This window comes from Euprymna scolopes, chromosome 23 (genome assembly GCF_053919585.1).
Source record: "Euprymna scolopes isolate OS-2025 chromosome 23, ASM5391958v1, whole genome shotgun sequence".
In the NCBI taxonomy this organism is placed as follows: Eukaryota; Metazoa; Mollusca; class Cephalopoda; order Sepiida; family Sepiolidae; genus Euprymna; species Euprymna scolopes.
The window spans coordinates 121,909,189-121,928,555 of NC_136504.1; the positions used below are offsets into that span (position 1 = coordinate 121,909,189).

The 19,367-nt window shown below is 35.6% G+C and overlaps 1 protein-coding gene across 2 annotated transcripts; it reads left to right on the plus strand.

Moving 5' to 3' along the window:
• The first annotated feature begins 654 nt into the window (after nucleotides 1-654).
• Nucleotides 655-18,911, plus strand: LOC145246174 (uncharacterized). Of its 2 annotated transcripts, none has more exons than XM_080108047.1 (2): nucleotides 655-767; nucleotides 11,705-18,911. In XM_080108047.1, the coding sequence occupies exon 2, from the start codon at nucleotides 11,924-11,926 to the stop codon at nucleotides 13,214-13,216; it is 1,293 nt and encodes a 430-aa protein (XP_079964173.1). In that variant the 5' UTR covers nucleotides 655-767; nucleotides 11,705-11,923; the 3' UTR covers nucleotides 13,217-18,911. Both variants share the same exon structure in this region, with proteins under 2 accessions (XP_079964173.1, XP_079964174.1).
• The last annotated feature ends 456 nt before the right edge of the window (nucleotides 18,912-19,367 follow it).

The window sequence follows — 19,367 nt, forward strand, 5'->3', positions numbered from 1 at the left end:
ATTGAATTGATATATTACTAAGAAGCCAGCAAACGAACAAAAGTTTTTTTTTTTTTAAATATGATAAATAAATATTACCATGACCAATAAAAGTTACTTGTCTACCTACATTGCTCATTAATTTTTAGTACTTATTTTTTTTTAGGAATAATTACATATTTTAAATTTAAATCAATGTATTCAAACAGTCCTTTGGAAAAGAAATATGTAAAATAAAGTGGTGCATGTTACTATGCTATTTTTTTTTTTAAACCCATATTTTTTAACCTGTATTTTCAAGTTAAATTCAAATTTTACGATATCTTTTTATTTATTAAATTGTTCGGTGAAAGTACAGAATCAATAGTTTCAATAAACCCGCCAGCCCAGTGACGTAAGTGCATAAGTACCGAAGTCTGAATTACTAGTTCTTTGCTTACCTTCCCTTTCTCATCCTTTTTCCCGCTTCAGCTTAGTGTCTAATCGATAATAATCTGATTAAAATATTACTTTTCTTTCTAAGTACACGCGAATTAATTCATAATTATGAAATTATTCAAAATTGAAGAAACTGTGAAAAATAAAAAGGGGGGGGGATTAATGATTGCTCAAGAGAGGGAGAGCGGTGTGCACTTGCCTTGCTTACTAACAAAAAAGAGATTGTCTTGCCTTCTCTGCCTTTTTAAAGCTTTTTTTCCACAGGTCTGGTGACAGTTAATCATATGACCTTTTGGTTATTTAAAGGGAGATTCTTCCCAGTGGTTTTGGTCTTCCCAGATGCATTTAAGGTAGGTGCACATTGCTTCCTTTCCTCGACTGAGCAGTCATTGGATTTTAAGGGAAAATTAATTTTCACAAAACAAAGCACAAGAGCAACTGAATTTTTTTAATAATTACACAACACTTCAAATGGTCCTTAAAATTTTACAATATTTTTTTGTTTATTAAATTGTTAGATGCAAGTACAGAATAGTTACAATACACCCGCCAGCCCAGTAACATAAGTGCATAAGTACCAATAAAGTGATTTTTAATATCGTATTCAGCTAAATCCATAACAAGCGACACTTGAATGAATGGTATATTTTATTGATGGTACACTGTAATCACGTGATTAAAATTTTAACAGACGAAACATTGCAAGTCAAGTTATTTCCTAAAGAAAATTCATAATTTTCAATTTTTAATATGAAAAATACTTAATTAAAATGAAATATTTTGTAATTAGAAACAAAATTAGTTTATTTACGTTTTGCAAAAAAATAAAAATATATAAAAAAAAGTTGCATCTGTTTGGTCTGAAAGGCAGAAGTATTCCATTGTGTCACTTTGACAATCAGGAAGCAATATGTGATATGATTATTTTTTTTACACTAGTAAACAGTTTATTTACTTTTTGTATTTTATCAATTAACAGTTGTTTCATTGTTATGGTTTATTTACTTTTATTTTGTTTATGTTTGTAGGGAAACGTGCGACTTACCTAATTAGCACATGTGTATAATTCAATGGGTCAGTCGTGGAATGAAATGAATGAAGAAGAAAGAAACAAAAATGGCTGCCTCATCTCTTTATATGCCTGCAATGTGACCACCCGATATGCAAATGAGATGCTCCTGGTTGGAGATAAACAGGGTTGATTTTTGAAAGGGTTGTTCATTTTGAAGTTGGAGTTCAAAGCAATAAGTTGAATTAGCAGAAGTGCGTTGCGAGTTGAGAGAAGGTGCGTTACGTGTACAGAAGTTGGAAGTTTGGACAAAAGTGTTAACTTTACCCAGGAAATTATTGGTGTGACGGGTGGAAGAAATAAAACTCGTTATTGAGTTATAAGCTATTTCAGCTCTCGGTGTGCAGTGACTCAAAAGGCAGAAAATGGACAGATTCGACTTTCGCTTGATACCTGAGTTTGATGGATCTACCACTAGACCGTCTGTCGTCGAATGGGTGGAAAAGGCTGAAAAGATCTGTACACTGTGCAGAATTAAAGAACCAGCCACAGTCATTCCTTTGATGTTAACCGGAGGGGCCTATGCAGTCTACCATCAACTCGGAGATGAACCAGACTGGGATACAATCAAACACAGCCTGTATGCAGCGTTTGGTACAGATCCATTTGTTGCATGGCAACAGTTCACGAGCCGGCGATTTCACCCCAAGGAAACCGTTGGTGTGTACCTAGCAGACCTACGAAAGTTGTCGGTACCATTTGGTGGGGTTAATGATAGGATATTAAGATGTGCTTTTTTAGTAGGCTTACCTTAGGAGGTCAGCAAACTGTTGCGGGCATTGTCATGAATTGATGAATTGACAACAGACGAGTTATTAGCCCAAGCTTGAAACATCTGTAAGGAACAGGAGCCAATTGCAGTAGCAACTAGCATTCAACATGCAACAGTCGAACCGCATGAAGGCAATGTAGATTCTCTCCCAGGTAGTAATAAGCGTGTAGGCCCAGTGTACTATAAATGTGGGGAGGCCAATTATTTTGCTAAGGATTGCCGGAGTAATAGGAGGTGTGTATATCCACGAGCACAGAGAACAGTACAATGCTATTGCTGCAATAAGTATATGCACATATCTCGCAACTGTTCATGAAACGACGTTGGGGGCAAGGTACTATCACCACCCTTGCCCCTTGCCAACCAATAAACACAAGATTACCGGTCATTGCCGTTAAAATTGACGATGTGCAGTGTTCAGCACTCATAGACATGGGGTGTTCCCGGTCTATAGTTAGTGCACATTACTGTCAGATGTGGCGGGAGCAACCAGTTGGTATTATGACGATCAATGGTTTATCCCGAGCATGTTGTGGTGAAGGGACGATTACGATCTGTACTGAGAAGGGTGACACAGCCAAAGTTGATGTTCTGGTGATGCAAGAAAAACCCCTTGGCTATGACATGTTGATTGGAATTCATGCAATACAAGCACTAGGAGGCGTCATAATCACAGCGACTGGAGGTGTAATGCTTGGAGAAGGAAAAGAAGTCTGTGCAACCATGTCTATTGAAGAAAAGGACTTCTGTGCTACATTTGATGACAAGGAAAAGGCGTGGACTGCAAAGTGGAAATGGACTATGAGCCAGGCACCAGATTGGCTGTGCAACACCATTCCAGAGTATGCAGTTTCCACAAAGAATAGGGCCGCATATGAAGAAGAACTTCAGATGTGGATTGATAACGGATGGTTAATACCATACCCACAGGAACGTCTGGGACCACCCAAAGGATTAATTCCGCTCATGGCTGTTGAACGAAGTACTAAAGACAAAATTCGGCCCATAATGGATTACCGAGAATTGAATCAACATGTTGATGCTTTCACTGGAAACGCAGACATGTGCGCTGCTAAACTAAGAGAGTGGCGTCAGAAAGGGAGTAATGTAGCACTGCTGGATTTAAAGAGAGCCTACCTGCAGTTACGTGTCCATGAGTCATTATGGCCATTTCAGACAGTGATAATCAAGGGAAAACGATATTGTTTGACACTTTTAGGTTTTGGCCTAAACGTAGCACCCTTAATAATGACAACTATTATTAAAACTGTTTTGATGCAGGATGAGACCACAGCAAAAGCTGCTTCGGCTTACATTGACGACATCTACGTTAATGAGGATATAATGTCTGCAGATGTGGTTCGAGCAAAACTGGAATCGTTTGGATTAATAAGCAAAGACCCTAAGCGCCTAAAGGACGGGGTGCCCGTGTTAGGCCTAGAGGTCTATGAGAAGGGCAATACTTTGGGATGGAAGCGAGGGAGCGCAATTCCAGAGTTATTCAGTGTATTGACAAGATGCATTGTGTTTTCTATTTGTGGTAAATTAGTAGGACATCTACCTGTCTGTGGATGGCTCCGATCGGCAACAGGAGTATTAAAAAGATGAGTAACTGCAGTAACCAAAGGATGGGACGACATGGTGTATGATGATTATCTCCAGCAAATGATGGCTGCAATGTTGTCCAGAGTACATAGGAACGACCCTGCCCAGGGTGAGTGGCAAGTATCTGGAAACGAACTGAATGCATGGGTTGACGCAAGTTCACTGGCTACAGGTATCGTGTTGGAACAGTTGGGTGCCATTGTGGAAGATGCATGCTGGCTTCGTCCGAAAAATGATGCCTAGCATATAAATTTGGCAGAACTCGATGCCACGTTAAAAGGGCTTAATCTTGCATTGCAATGGCAGGCTAAGGTTGTGCATCTCCACACTGACTCGTTTTGTGTTTACCACTGGTTGACCGACACTTTGACTGGAAAGGCTCGAGTTAAGACTAGAGCTGCAAGTGAGATGTTAGTACGAAGGAGACTGGCAATAATAAAGCGTATAGTTGACGAATACAGCTTGCAGGTGGACATTACCTTAGTTTCGTCGATGCAGAATTTGGCTGATAGCTTGACTAGAGTACCAAAGAGGTGGATTGATGTAATGAGGCAGGGATCTGATCCTCCACAACAGACATGTGCGGCCGTAACAGATCAATTAAAACCTGACCAGATCTGTACAATACATCAGCAGAGTGGACATCCCGGAATTCGGAGGACAACATATTTTGTCCGAAGAGTGTGTCCCTCAACTACAAGAGCATCAATCAATGCAGCTATACGCTCGTGTGAAGAGTGTCAGCGAATTGATCCAGCACCATCCCAATGGCAAAAAGGGAAGCTTGAGGTGGAGGACAACTGGTATCGAGTAGGAATGGATGTAACGCATTATGAGGGCAAGCATTTTTTTACCTTGACAGAGTGTTGTCCGACACGTTTCATGATATGGCGCCTGTTGACACGACAGGATGCATCTAGCATTATACGACAGTTGAGAGCTGTCTTTTTTTAACGTGGTGCCCCACTTGAAATTCTGACTGATAACGCCACTACATTTTTATGTTTAGAATTTAAGAAATTTATGCAGGAATGGGGGATTAGAATGCGTTACCGATGTGCATATTTTCCAGAAGGTAACGGTATAGCGGAGCGGTGTCACCGCACCATTAAAAGAATTGCGGCCAGGACACAGTATTATATTCCAGAAGCTGTGTACTGGTATAATGTGACACCAAAGGACGATGCGACACCAGAAACTGCACCAGCTAATGGGATTTACTGCTATGAACAGCGTATAAAAGGAATTGATGTCACACCATCAGTGGTTAGTGTTGTCAATACACCATATCAAGTGGGAGACCGTGTTTGGGTAAAACCCCCAAATGCTGGGTGCACTGTAAAATTTTGCAGAGGAAAACTAGACAAAATCATAAGTCCTCAGACCATGTTGACTAATGGTGTACCATGTCATGTAAAAAATATCCACCCCTGTTATACCTCTTCTGATTCTGAGGATAATGAAGAAGATCACATACAGTTCAGGGATGATCCTGATCGCCTACTGCCCCTACAGGTGAGCATAGAAACATTACCTACAGAACCAGATGAGGGAATGATGGAACATACTAGTGGCAATAGTGATGAGGACGATGGACATGAGGAAGTAATACCACCAGTTCCTCATCGAAGTACCCGAGAAAGACGAATACTGCCCACCCGCCGTGATTGTGAAACACCACCTAAAGCACCACGAGAGGGAATGATGAAACATACTGAGGAAGATGGAACCGAGGAAGTGATGCCTCCGATTATTCGAAGGAGTACCCAACAAAGACGGATACTGCCCCCTTGCTCTGATTGTGAAACACCACATAGGGAACCACAAGAGGGGATAATGGAACAGACTGGTGGCAATAACGGTGGTAATGAGGAAGATGGCAATGAGGAAGTGCTTCCCCCGATTCTTCAAAGAAGTACCCAACAAAGACGACTGCCCCTCTGCCCTGTGTGTGATCATGAGATCAGGGGGGAGTGTAGGGAAACGTGCGACTTACCTAATTAGCACATGTGTATAATTCAATGGGTCGGTCGTGGAATGAAATGAATGAAGAAGAAAGAAACAAAAATGGCTGCCTCATCTCTTTATATGCCTGCAATGTGACCACCCGATATGCAAATGAGATGCTCCTGGTTGGAGATAAACAGGGTTGATTTTGGAGAGGGTTGTTCATTTTGAAGTTGGATTTCAAAGCAATAAGTTGAATTAGCAGAAGTACGTTAGGAGTTGAGAGAAGGTGCATTACGTGTACAGAAGTTGGAAGTTTGGACAAAAGTGTTAACCTTACCCAGGAAATTATTGGTGTGACGGGCGGAAGAAATAAAACTCAAGTTATTGAGTTATAATGTTAATAAAAAGATTTACTTGAATTTTGAATGGCAAAAATGTGCAGCATATAATTACATAACTTTATGAGTTAGATATTTAATTTTCATTAGCCATTTCTTTTATGAAATTTAAGTGAGATTCAGATCCTTTTTTTAGTATTTGCTTCCATTTTGCATTTATCGATTATTATATTTTCATATCAACACTATATTTGGTAAGACCTATTGTCCCTAACTAAATGCAAAGCTAGCTCTGAGGTTGGAAGAAACATCATTTCATATTAAGTTGATCGCTTTTTAGGGGGTATTTTGATAAGGCTGCAAAATTATGCAGGAAATCTGTAACTCAAAATACTCATCTTTCGTTTCATTAACAAATTCACATATTAATCTAGAATGTTTCTAAGTGCAATACATTACATAAGCATACTATTCATATTTGGTTTTACTATGATTAGAAGATGATTCAATGTGGAAAATAATAGTCATGATAAGTTAATGTATGATTAATTGATGTTTCTTTTTACTTTATATTTCTGTGTTTTTTTGTTTTGTTTTTTTACAAGGTGGTCACCACTTATCAAGGCCCGGAAGCCACTCAGGGATAAGGGTTATTATAAGTACAATACGTTAGTGAGGATATTTAATAAAGTGTCTACTAAAGGGGGCGGTTCATCAGGAATTTGTTTTCGTTGGACTTGAAGACATCCAAGTTTTAGTCAGGAGGGAAGCAGGCAGACGGAACAGAGTTCCACAGGTGTGCAATTCTAAGAAAGAAGCTTTGTTCATGGAATCTACGTTTTGATTTAGGCATAGATAAAGAGTAGGGAAAGTTTTTGACAGTGGATTCAGCTAGACGGGCGTTTTTAAGCAAGTGCAACCCGGAAGCACATATAAGGTAAATTAGGATCTTCTCTAGAGATATCCCTGCCACATGGTAAGCCATCTTTAATGTAGGCACATATTCCATGCCCATGGCGATCTTGGGGGTCAAATTTAGATGTTAAGTTAGAGTATCTGTTAATTATGAACTCATCTAGGGAAGTGGTCGGCCTTATTCAAGTTTTGCTTAGAAAGAATATGTCCAGTGACGTCTCCTGTAATTGGGTTTCAACCTCTGGAAGGTTGGAACGTAGACCCCTGATGTTGGAGAAGGAGACATGGTAGTAGGGGTCTACGTTGGAAGATGGGGTTCTAGGTTTATTCGAGTTTTTTTTTCTGGAGATGTTTCATGTTGAGGTTTTGGGATTTGTGGAACAGGTCGGCATACTTGGTTAGAGCAGTACAGAGAGGGAAAGTAAGAGAGAAAATACAGGAAATTTTTTTGTAGCATATGAAAAGGTAAAGCCATAAAAATTACCCACTAGTATGGCATCGAGAAGTCCCACCAGAGACTACTGCATGGTCCAGAGTCCATTCACCAAATGGCAATACAGCAGTCCCAGTACTTTGCACCTGCTGATAGGACAGCCTCCTTAGTGGTTAATCAAAGGTTTGGGTCCCTGACTATCAGGCGGATAACGTCAGCCCAGACGAAACATTTACCTCCAGCACCTTTACTAGTGACATGGCCACAAGGATAGACATAGAGACAGAAAAATTTCCGACATCTCAGACTACTATTCACCAAGTACTACCGCGGCTTTTTCTTCGCCCTTTGTCAGAAAAATCACTCATTTGCATGAGGACTGAGGGACAAAAAAGGAGAAGCGAAAGTTACTGGAGCTGCTGATAACACATCCACTGTATTATCTACTCTCCCTGTTTTTTCTCTTACATTTAGTAATAGCATTTTTGTCTCTTGGTTCAAGTTAAAATTTAGTCTGGAACATTTTTAGGCTTGTAAATTACTCTCACTCGTCCACTTTCATCTGAAACGCCAAATTTTAAAAACCACATAAATATGCCAAAATTATGTCATAGATACATGGAAAAGTATATATGTTTTGAATTTTTAATTTATAAATATTTATATTTATTTAGAATTAGAAAGAATAAAATTAAAATATACACAATAATTCATTTTATGTAAAATGTACATGATTAAAGTATATTTTTCATAATTATGATATAAATAGAATCATTTTTATATGAAGTCCAATGATAAAATAACACCAGAGTAAAATGATGTACTAATTTCAAATTGTTGACATGAAAATAGAAACTCTCATAAAATATGATTGGATTTGTAATTAGTTATTTTAATTTATATGTACATATTACAGTATAATTTTTATTAACTTTTATTTTGAATTTATAAATAATAGTATTGATGTAACAGGTAAAACTTATTAAAAGCATTTTCTGCATTTATTTTCTTCAATGCTTTTATTAATTTCCATTTTTGAGAGACATTGAAATAATGACAGAATTTACGATTAATGTAGTTGTTAAATTAATTTATCAAATGACGAGAAATATTTTGTGTGATTATTTTTGATAATTGTCACAAAAACATGTTATATATAATTATAAAACTCTGTATTTTGTTTGCTTTTATCCAGTCTTCGACGATCAGGCTATTTCATTTTTTTAAATTGGATAACAGGTGCATATAAAAAAAAAATTGCTAAAGAAAGGTTGCATATTTCTATATATTTTTATCATAAAGGTGGTAAATAAGAAAATAAACAGTTAAGTATAGAAATAGTTTTATAATTGGAAGAATATGTAGTGAGATACGCATCAAGCGAGTAAGCAAGAGAGAGAGGAAATAAATGTTTGTGCTTCGTCTTCAAAGCGAGAGAAAAAAGAGATTACATGAATGTTTGTTGTTTTGTCTTTGAAACGAGAGAAAGAAATTAAATAAACAAGTGGGTGAGCAATTTAATCATATGCCAAAAGTGGGTATCATTACAATGCCATGTTTGAATGTTGTATTAGCGTTGGTTTAGCATGCTAATAGCATTATTTTAGAATTTAGGAATAGCCACAGCTCATCCAATCAGAAGGAGTGGAATTAGTTGAGGAAAACTTCATTATTTTTTGTAATGGAAAAGGAAAGATTATGTTATGTCAATGAGTTTAGAATCCAGTTATGAAGGGTGCAGCCACATATTGGGCTTACTGGGAGTGGAAAGAGGACTTGTTATTTAGGGGGGGAAATAGGAACTACTTCCTCTGAAGATGTTTGCAATTGTGATGATGGTGCTCCTAGGAGGGAATGTAGGATGTTATTATAACGACCGCATGTGCCTAAAATGGCTTTCTAAAATTACATTAGATAGTAGCTAATAAACTTACATAAAATAGTGGTATAATAAATTTGTATGTGGCATCTGTTGTTGCAAACCTATGGCACTTTGGTTCAGAGGGGATTTTCTGCAATCAATCAATATATATATATATATATATATATATATATATATATATATATATATATATATATATATATAATGTGTATGGGCTCTGAGGGTGAAGAGTTGTAGGCTTTAGTTTCGATTCTAGCTGATGGCACACAAATAATAGGAATGGTTTTTATTTTCATCTCACTACTGTATTAGGTATAATATAATAATTGATAGAGAATTTTCTTTGTAATAGTTAATAGATACATAATCTGCATTTATGATAATAATAAATACATAATCTGTATGAATTAAAATATATTTAAGAAATTTTATTATAGAGCAAAGCTGGTAGGCCTGCTAGTATACATATAAATCTATATATCTACAGAGTGTCTGCTAAAAAAGTTGTCGATTTATAAATATTGTAATGTGTAGACTATTAGTTCTAGAAAGCTTAAATAGCTTATATTAAAAAGCGTAAGGTGTAAAGTTTTATTTGGTATTATACCTATAACGCAATGAATATAAAAAACATCTGCAAAACTTACATTTCATTCATGGTTTATTTTCAACTAACAGCATTACAGAAAAAACTTATCGTGGAAAAAAAGATTAAACATTAATCTGTAATCACTAAAATTTGTTGATTTCAAGAAAAATATCGAGTACAATTGAGTAAAAGAAAACTAATTATGCTAAGGGAATTTATATAAAGTAAAGTCAGCCATCCAAACGCAGCAAGGGCATATTGAAATTTTTACATGATACGAAATTTAATTAATCATGATCAAAGAAAATCAATGAGAAAGTTATCTGCTGAGATACAAATAAATTTTAATCCTTAATAGAAAACTTCAATTGTAACCATTAAAATGCAATTTCATCAAGGATAAAGAATAAAGACAGAAGGTGAACCTTTTGCTGAATATTAAAAACCATGAGTATATCTGGTCAATTATTGTTGAATAACATTATTTAAGAAATTATCCCAAACAGTAAAAAGTTATCGAATTTGGTCATTAACTAAACCAAATAATTTAATTGTAAAGCCTTTATGTTTCCTGGAATAAATGGTATGATGTGAACAGTGTGGTTCTAAAATATATGGACATTTTTTTGAGGACCAGAAACAGAACTAATAAATAATAGTGATACTTATCTAGAAATAATGACAACAATAAGCTCTAATTATACATAACCTAATCAATGGTAGACGTAAAACACATCTTGACGGAAGAGCCAATTTCATCAACTGCTAATTTCCCACAAAACGGATTTCCTTTGGCCAGCTAAGTCACCTGATCTGTTCTTGTTAGACTTCTTCCTGTGGGATTTTGTAAAATAAAAGTTATTTTGTAGTGCACTGTCTAGCATTACCCAGTCGAAAAATAAAGTTTAAGAAATAATGTGGGTTTTTTTTCGATAATAATAGCCTGAAGAATGTTTGTTGCTCCTCTGGATCAGTGATGGGCATGTAGAATGCTAAAGTTTCTTATAAAAAAAAACTTACAACCTTGTTCTTTTTAATGAAACCTATTTCAGTTTTTTAGCCCTAATAGTGTATAAATTACATTTATAAATAAGTTACGCTTTAGCGGAAACCATATATATATATATATATATATATATATATATATATATATATATATATATATATATATATATATATCAGACTGACATGATATACATCATCTCTTCTTATTGCTGCAATTTTAGTTATATTGTTTACAGAATAAAAAAATGCGATTCATGTAGTTCATAGAAAAATATATATTAAATATATGTGCTGTATAAATTGTTATATTTATATACATATATGAATTCAGATATACTGGTTTGATTGTTTATATATAATTAAATGATATGTCGATTTGATTATTCATATATATATATATATATATATATATATTATATTTAATATATCAATTTGATTATGTATATGATATATATTAATTATTAGATGATATATCATGATTTTATTAATCATATATGTGGTGTATCGATCTGATTATCACTATATATATATATTATATATCGATTTGATTATATTTAGATATACTAATTATTTCATGTGATATATCGATTTGATTATTTATGTGTCTGTATTAATAAGTAATCCTAATATATTGAGTTGATTATTCATGTTCAGTTTGCTAAATTGATTTTAATGCATATATCAGCAGTTTACAAGATGTTTTGTTTAATATTTCTTCATCATTTCCAGATACTGGCTGCAGAGAAGTGCAAATGGACTTTTTTAAACAGGAGGAGGTCTATCAACATTTTTAATAATTTATTATTGAAGTAAATATATGAATACACAAAGGCTTAAATAACCATATAACCTTCTAGCTTGTGACAAGCATTTTAAAGAAACAAACATATATTTTTTTGTAAGCATGTAAATAAGGATTTTCATAGAGTTCCTTTTGCAAAGAAAGATATGGAAACAGACTCTGAACAGAAAAATTATTCTTGTGGAGTCTGTTGGTCAGCCTTTGCAGACAATTTAGCATTAAAAAAGCACATGCAAGAACACGGCAAAGAGAAATCATACTTTTGTAATGTGTGCCATTCGGCATTTACCCAAAAGTTTAACCTAAAAAGACACATGCAAATCCACACAGAAGAAAAACCTTATTCTTGTGAAGTATGTGGTTCAGCATTTTATGATAATTCTGCATTAAAAATTCATCTTCGAACACACACTGGAGAAAAACCTCATTCTTGTGAAGTGTGTGGTTCAGCTTTTTCAACGAATTCATCTTTAAAAACGCATATACGAATACACACAGGGGAGAAACCTTATTCTTGTCAAGTATGTCAATCAGCATTTTCAACAAGTTCTTATTTAAAAACGCACATGTTAATGCATACTGGAGAGAAATCATTTTGTTGTGAGGTTTGTGGTTTATCATTTGCCAGAAATTCGCATCTAAAATGCCATATGAGGACACATACTGGTGAAAAGCCATATTCTTGTGAAAATTGTGGTTCTGCATTTTCAACGAATTTTGCCTTAAAAACACACAAACAAGCGCACATTGGAGATACGCCTTATTCTTGTGATGTGTGTAGATCTGCATTTTCAAGCAGTTTTGCTTTACGAAAACATACACTGATTCATACTGGTCGAAAACCATACCTTTGTGAAATTTGTGGTTCTGAATTTCTGTTCAATCATGCGTTTAAAACACACATGAGAATGCATAAAGGCGATAAGCCATATACATGTGGTGTTTGTGGATTAGCATTTTTACGAAATTCCGATTTGAACTCACATGTACGAACACACTCTGGAGAGAAACGTTTTGCCTGTAAAATTTGTGGTTCCAAATTTTTACGAAACACAGATTTAAATACGCACATTCGAATACACACAGGTGAGAAACCATATCAGTGTCAAGTTTGTGGTTCAGCTTTTTCAACAAATTCGGGATTAAAAGTGCATTTGCGAACTCACACTGGAGAGAAACCTTATTCATGTCAGGTGTGTGGCTCAGCATTTGCAACATATTCGGCGTTAAAAGTGCATCGGCGAACACACACTGGAGAGAAACCTTTTTCTTGTGACGTTTGCGAGTCAAAATTTTCTGAAAAATCTTCATTGAAAATTCACATGCGAACACACACAGGTGAAAAACCTTATTTTTGTGAAATTTGTGGTTTATCATTTTCCAGGAATTCGCATTTAAACAGACACGTTCGAACACACATTGAAGCCAAAGCCACCTAATGTCTTGGTACCCAATCTTATTGACAGATGATCATTGCACTGTCCGCCACAACAAAGTATGTGAATATTTCCATTTGAAGATCTATGGAGAGATGAAACTTGTGAAATTTGCAGTTTAACATTTGCAAGGAATTTGCACTTAAACACACATGCGCACACACACAAGCCCAAGCCACCTAATGTCTAGATGCAAGATTCTTCTAGCCGATGGTCATTACATTGGCTGCCACAACATAGTATGTAGATAATTACACTCGAAGATCTGCAAAGAGATGCAACTAGACAGGTCGTCAAACATCTGGGAAAATGATCCACCACTGATAACCAAAAAGTGACAGTGTTCTACGACAAAGAAATACAGGTGGGCAGATATATAAAAGACAAGGCCATCAAGCCAGACATTGTAATATGGAACAAACTCAAAAGAACTGCACTCATTATTGATGTCACAGTTCCAAATGATTTTGGCCTTAATAGAGCTGAACGGGAAAAGATAACACAATATCAGGACCTAAAAAATGATCTATAAACGACATGGTCTCTGAAGAAATAAACATTATGCTGGTTGAGATAGGAGCAACTGGCTTACTAAAAAAGAATATTCAGAAATACTGAGAAACAATCCCTGGAAGACCAAGCTCTAAGGAAATACAGGTAGTAGCCATAAAGAGAACAATGCCTATTCTTAAAGGAGCCCTTAGATATAAATTTAAATTTTAACAGAATCAAGTGTTAGCCCAAGGAGGGAGTCCCTTGATCTCCTCAAACTAACAAAAGTAAAATAAAAAGCAACAAAGTAAGCTTCTGCTGGATGATGTATAATATATAGGGTGATACAAAGAATGCCCCATCCACACCTTAAAAATTATCAAATTATTTTTAAAAAAGGAGACACTGTGTTCTTGTTAAGTTTGTGTTTTTTATATACAAATAGCTTGAATACCTCCTAATACTATCATCAGATATCTGAGGCCTATCTGTACAGGGTTTGTCCAAATAACTTGGCATGAGGATACTTTGCCCTACAAGTAAAGCTTGACAAATATTCAAAATTACATAGTATTCGCAGCCAAAATAAGACCTCCTTGGTATTTCTAACCCATTATACAAGGAATGGTGCATTTGCTTTAAGTGATGTTTCCAATAGTAACATCACTAAGCTTGATACTCCACCGAACTAGATGTATTCTTGTCCTGCAATCTAGTAAGTTAAAGAGACTAGTAAGTTAAAGAAAGATATACTATAACATATTTTACTTGTCGACTGGAGACAGAAAAATTAATATTCTTAACTTCTTTACTAACTCAACATTTGAGATGTAAAGGAGACTTAATGTAATATTCGAAAATCAATGTATCTCATATAAAGATCAAATGTTAGCTCCAAGAAAGGCTTCTTGATTTTAGAAAATTTCAATGGAAGTGAAAGAAAACCAAGATGGAAATATGAGAACCTAAAGAAAGATTTAAAAACGACATGGTCCCTTAAAAAACATAGTAATAGTTGTGATACGAGATGAGCAACTGGCCTGATGAAAAATAATCTTAAAAAATATTTGGAAACAATCCCTGAAAGGCCAAGCTGACATGAAATACAGATAGCAACCAAAAAGGGAACAACATCTATTCTTAAAAGCTCTTGGATATAAATTAAAATTGTAACGAAATCACGTGTTAGCCTCAGGATAGAGCCTCTTGATCTCTTAAAATCAACCAAAGAAAATCATAAAAAATGGAGATAATCAGACATTGTAATCTTGTGCCCGAGAAAAATGCGCTCATTATCGATGTCACCATGCCAAATGACTAGCTCCATCCGCAGCTTGAATAAATTGATACAAAAATAACAAAAAGAAAACTATCAGGATCAAAAGAATGATTTAAAAATGACAGGGTCTCTTAATGAAACCTTATGTCAAGTGTGTTGTTCAGCGTTTGCAACATATTCAGCACTAAAAGTTCATTGGTGAACACACTTTGCCAATGGTGATTATTAGGGCTCGGACAACAGAATATTCTTTTCATTGTTTGAACTCTCGAGTATGTATTCGTTAATATTTTATATGCTTTTATATAGAATGATGGGGTTCTTAGTTGATTAACTGTGTCTGATATATACGTGAGAGTCAAAACAATGATTAAAATATTCTGTTGTCATAGCCCTCGTGATTATTTTGAAAAGGAACAGAAAGGGTGCACCAAAAACAAGTTTGGAACAAAAGATCAACTTTTTCTGAACAAAACCATCCTTAAGGACTGCAGAAAGGTTCAAAGAAACCTGTCAATAGCCTCGATCGACTACAAAAAGGTATTTGACAGTGTGCCTCATTGCTGAATATTGTGGTGTTTGGAGCTGTATAATGTCCATGAGAGCATAAGATCTTTACCAAACAAATGACAACATGGCAAACATCCATTGCTCTACACCGCATGGAAGGAACAATATAATCTTCAAATATTAGCATCCGGCAAGACATATTTCCAGGCAATAGCATATCAGCACTACAATTTTGCTTTGCAAGTGATCCACTCAGCAAGCTTAAAAAAAATGTGATGCTGGGTACAATTTCAGTAGAGGCAGAGAAAAAAATAAGAGTAAATTTATTCAGGCCATATAGATTCATGATGAATTTATGCAGTATTATATAACTGAACTCATGGACATTTACTCTTCATTGACGATCTGAAACTATTTGCAGAGACAGAAAAACACCTTGTCTCCCTGATAGAAATTGTGAAAATGTTCTCAGATATCTGCAGGGAGTTTGGATTTGATAAATGTGACAAATGTACAATAAAAAAGGGCAAAAAGACAACATCTGAACACCTTCATAGCAGTGATAGCCTCATTGACGATTTGGGAGAGGATGTCGCATACAAATACCTTGGTATTGAGAAAAACGTAAATATCGAACATATAAAATGAGATGTAGGGCAGAACAGAAAAATATAGTAGGTCTGAAAAAGATCCTCAAATGGTAACTAAGCCTCCAAAACAAAATTACTACTATAAATCAGCTTGCAATACCTATTATCACATACGGTTTTGGTATTATAGATTGGCCTCAATATAACATAAATAGACTCGATACAAAGACCAGGAAACCGCTATCCCTATCAAAACCAATGCATGGACAGGATATGCCTACCATGAAAAGAAGTAGGGTTTAGGCCTCACTTAATTCAACCATGCATATCGAGCCACTATAGTAAGCATGAATCAATACATTAAAAGTTCAATAGACATGATGATGGAATGGTGAAAGATCATTATGATCATCTTTCTAAACGAGTCATACCGGAGAACACTGTTGAGATACACAATAAACCCGTGACATAGATTACAAGAATGAAAAGAAAAAATGGAGATAGAAACAAGAAAAGGATGGAAACAACATAAGAGAGTGAGGAAGTTCCTAGTAGATCTGAGCTTCACTCCAATAGCTCAAGAGTAGGAGACTTCCATTTGATGAAAAAAGACTCATTTTAGCAGGGCTTACTCAAAAATGTTTTTTTAAAAAAATGGCTGGCTAAAAACAAATGGTCAGTGTAGGTTTTGTTAATGATTGAAAGCTCAAGCCACCTAATGTCGGGATGCCAAACCCTGTTGGCAGATGGCCTTTATACTGGTCACAACAACAAAGTATGTGAATACCTCCATTGGAGAGATGCAACTCAACAGATGACCAAACATATGGGAATATGAACCACTACTGATAACATCAAATGAAAAGGTGACTGTGTTCTATGACAAAGTTTTGCAGGCATGCAGATATATAAAAGACAAGGCCGTCTAGCCTGACATTGTGATATGAACAAGCCTGAACAAACTGTGCTCATTATTGATGTCACCGTCCCAAATGACTCTGGCCTTAATAGAGCAGAATGGGAAAAGATAACCAAGTATCAAGACCTCAAGAATGACTTAAAGATGACGTAGTCTCTGAAAGAGGTAATCATTATACTAGTAGTGATAGGAGCAACTGGCTTAGTGAAAAAGAATCTTAAGAAGTACCTGGAAAGAATTCCTGGAAGACCAAATTCTAATGAAATATGGATTGCAGCCATAAAGGAACAACATTTATTTTAAAAAGACCCCTGGGATATAAATCCAAATCATAATGAAATAAAGTGTTAGCTTTGGGAGGGAAACTCTTGATCTCTTAAAAAATTACTTGAATAAAATAAATAAAAATAGACAGAAACCATTTTTGTAATGTTGAATCAAACTTTTCTGAAAAATCTTTGTTGAAAATTTATATGTGAACACACACGGGAGAAAAAACTTTTTTTTTCAAATTTGTGGTATGCCATTTTCTAGGATTTCATATTTAAACAGACACATGCAAACCCACAGCCAGTCAAGACCAAGGCTTACTCACAAATGGATTAAAAAAAATGGCTGGCCTACAAGCAAATGGCCAATGCCGGTTTTGCCACTCAGCAATTGAGAGCCCAAGCCACCTAATGTCTGCATGTCCTATCCTATTGGCAGATGGCCTCTACACTGCCCGCCACAACAAAGTATGTAAGTACCTTCATTGGAAAATCTGTGGAGAAATGCAGCTTGACAGAGCGACGAACATCTGGGAACATGAACCACCACCAATAACATCAAATGGAAAAGTGACCGTGTTCTATGACAAAGACATACAGGCAGGGAGATACATAAAAGACAAGGCCATCAAGCCAGATATTGTAACATGGAACAAGCCTGAAAGAACTGCGCTCATTATCGATGTTACAGTCCCAAATGATTTTGGCCTTAACAGAGCTGAACGGGAAAAAATAATAAAATATCAGGACCTAAAAAATGATATAAAAACGACATGGTCTCTGAAAGAAATAAACATTATACCGGTTGTGATAGGAGCAACTGGGTTAATAAAAAAGAATCTTCATAAATACTTAGAAGCAATCCCTGGAAGACCAAGCTGTAACGAAATACAAATAGCAGCCATAAAGGGAACAGCATCTATTCTTAAAAGAGCCCTCAGATATAAATTTAAATCATAACAGAATCAAGTGTTAGCTCCAGGAGGGAGCCCCTTGATCTCTTAATACTTACTGAAGTAAAATAAATAAAAAAAGTGAATGCCTTCTAGACACTATTCTCGCATGTCTATGGCCTCTCTGTACAGGAGTTTTTCAGAACAAACTGGCATGAGGATACTTTTTCCTAGAAGTAAACCCTGACCAAATATTACAAATCACATAGTATTCACAGCCCAAATAAGATCTCCTTACTATGGCTAACTTACATTAGCTTTTATGAAGAATAGTGCACCTTCAAGTGATGTTACCTTATGTAACTGCACAAAGCTGGATACTCCATCAGACTAGATAAATTCTTGTCCTGGAATCCAGTAAGACTAAGAGACCAAAATAGAAGATAAATTACAACACATGAAAATGGTAAATTGGGGAGAGGAAAAGTATGTTCTCAATTTCTTTACTAACTCGGTGTTTGAAAGATAAAAACTTTAATGGAACATTCGAATATCTATGTATCTCATATAGAGTTCAAGTGTTAGCGCCAGGTAGTAGGCCCTTTGATTTCTGAGAATTTCGACTGAAGTAAAATAAAACAAATAAGTTACCTAGAAAAAGAACAGAAAGGGTGTACAGAAATAATCTTGGTACAAATGACCAACTCCTTCTGAATCAACCATCCTTGAGGACTGTAGAAAGCGCCCCCCCCCCAAAAAAAAACTAGCAATGGCCTGGATAGGCTATAAAAAGGCATTTGACAGTGTGCCTCATTCCTGGATATTGCAGTGCTTGTAATTATATAATGTTTATGAAAACATAAGAACATTCCTTACAAAGCAAATGATGATGTGGAAAACATCCATTACTCTACACCACATAGAAGGAACAATATGTACTCCAATACTCAGTATGTAGTGAGATATCTTTCAAGAAGATAGCTTGTAACCATTGCACTTCTGTCTAACAAGCGACCCATTCAGCAAGTTCCTAAAGAAATGTGATGCTGGATGCAACCTACGTAAAGGTAGAAAAGGAGAAAAATAAAAAAGTGCACCATCTGCTCTTTATGGATGACTTCAAGCTTTATGCAAAAACAGAAAATCACTTTGCCTCTCTGATAAAAACTGTAAAAACTTTCACAGAGGACGATTGCATGGAG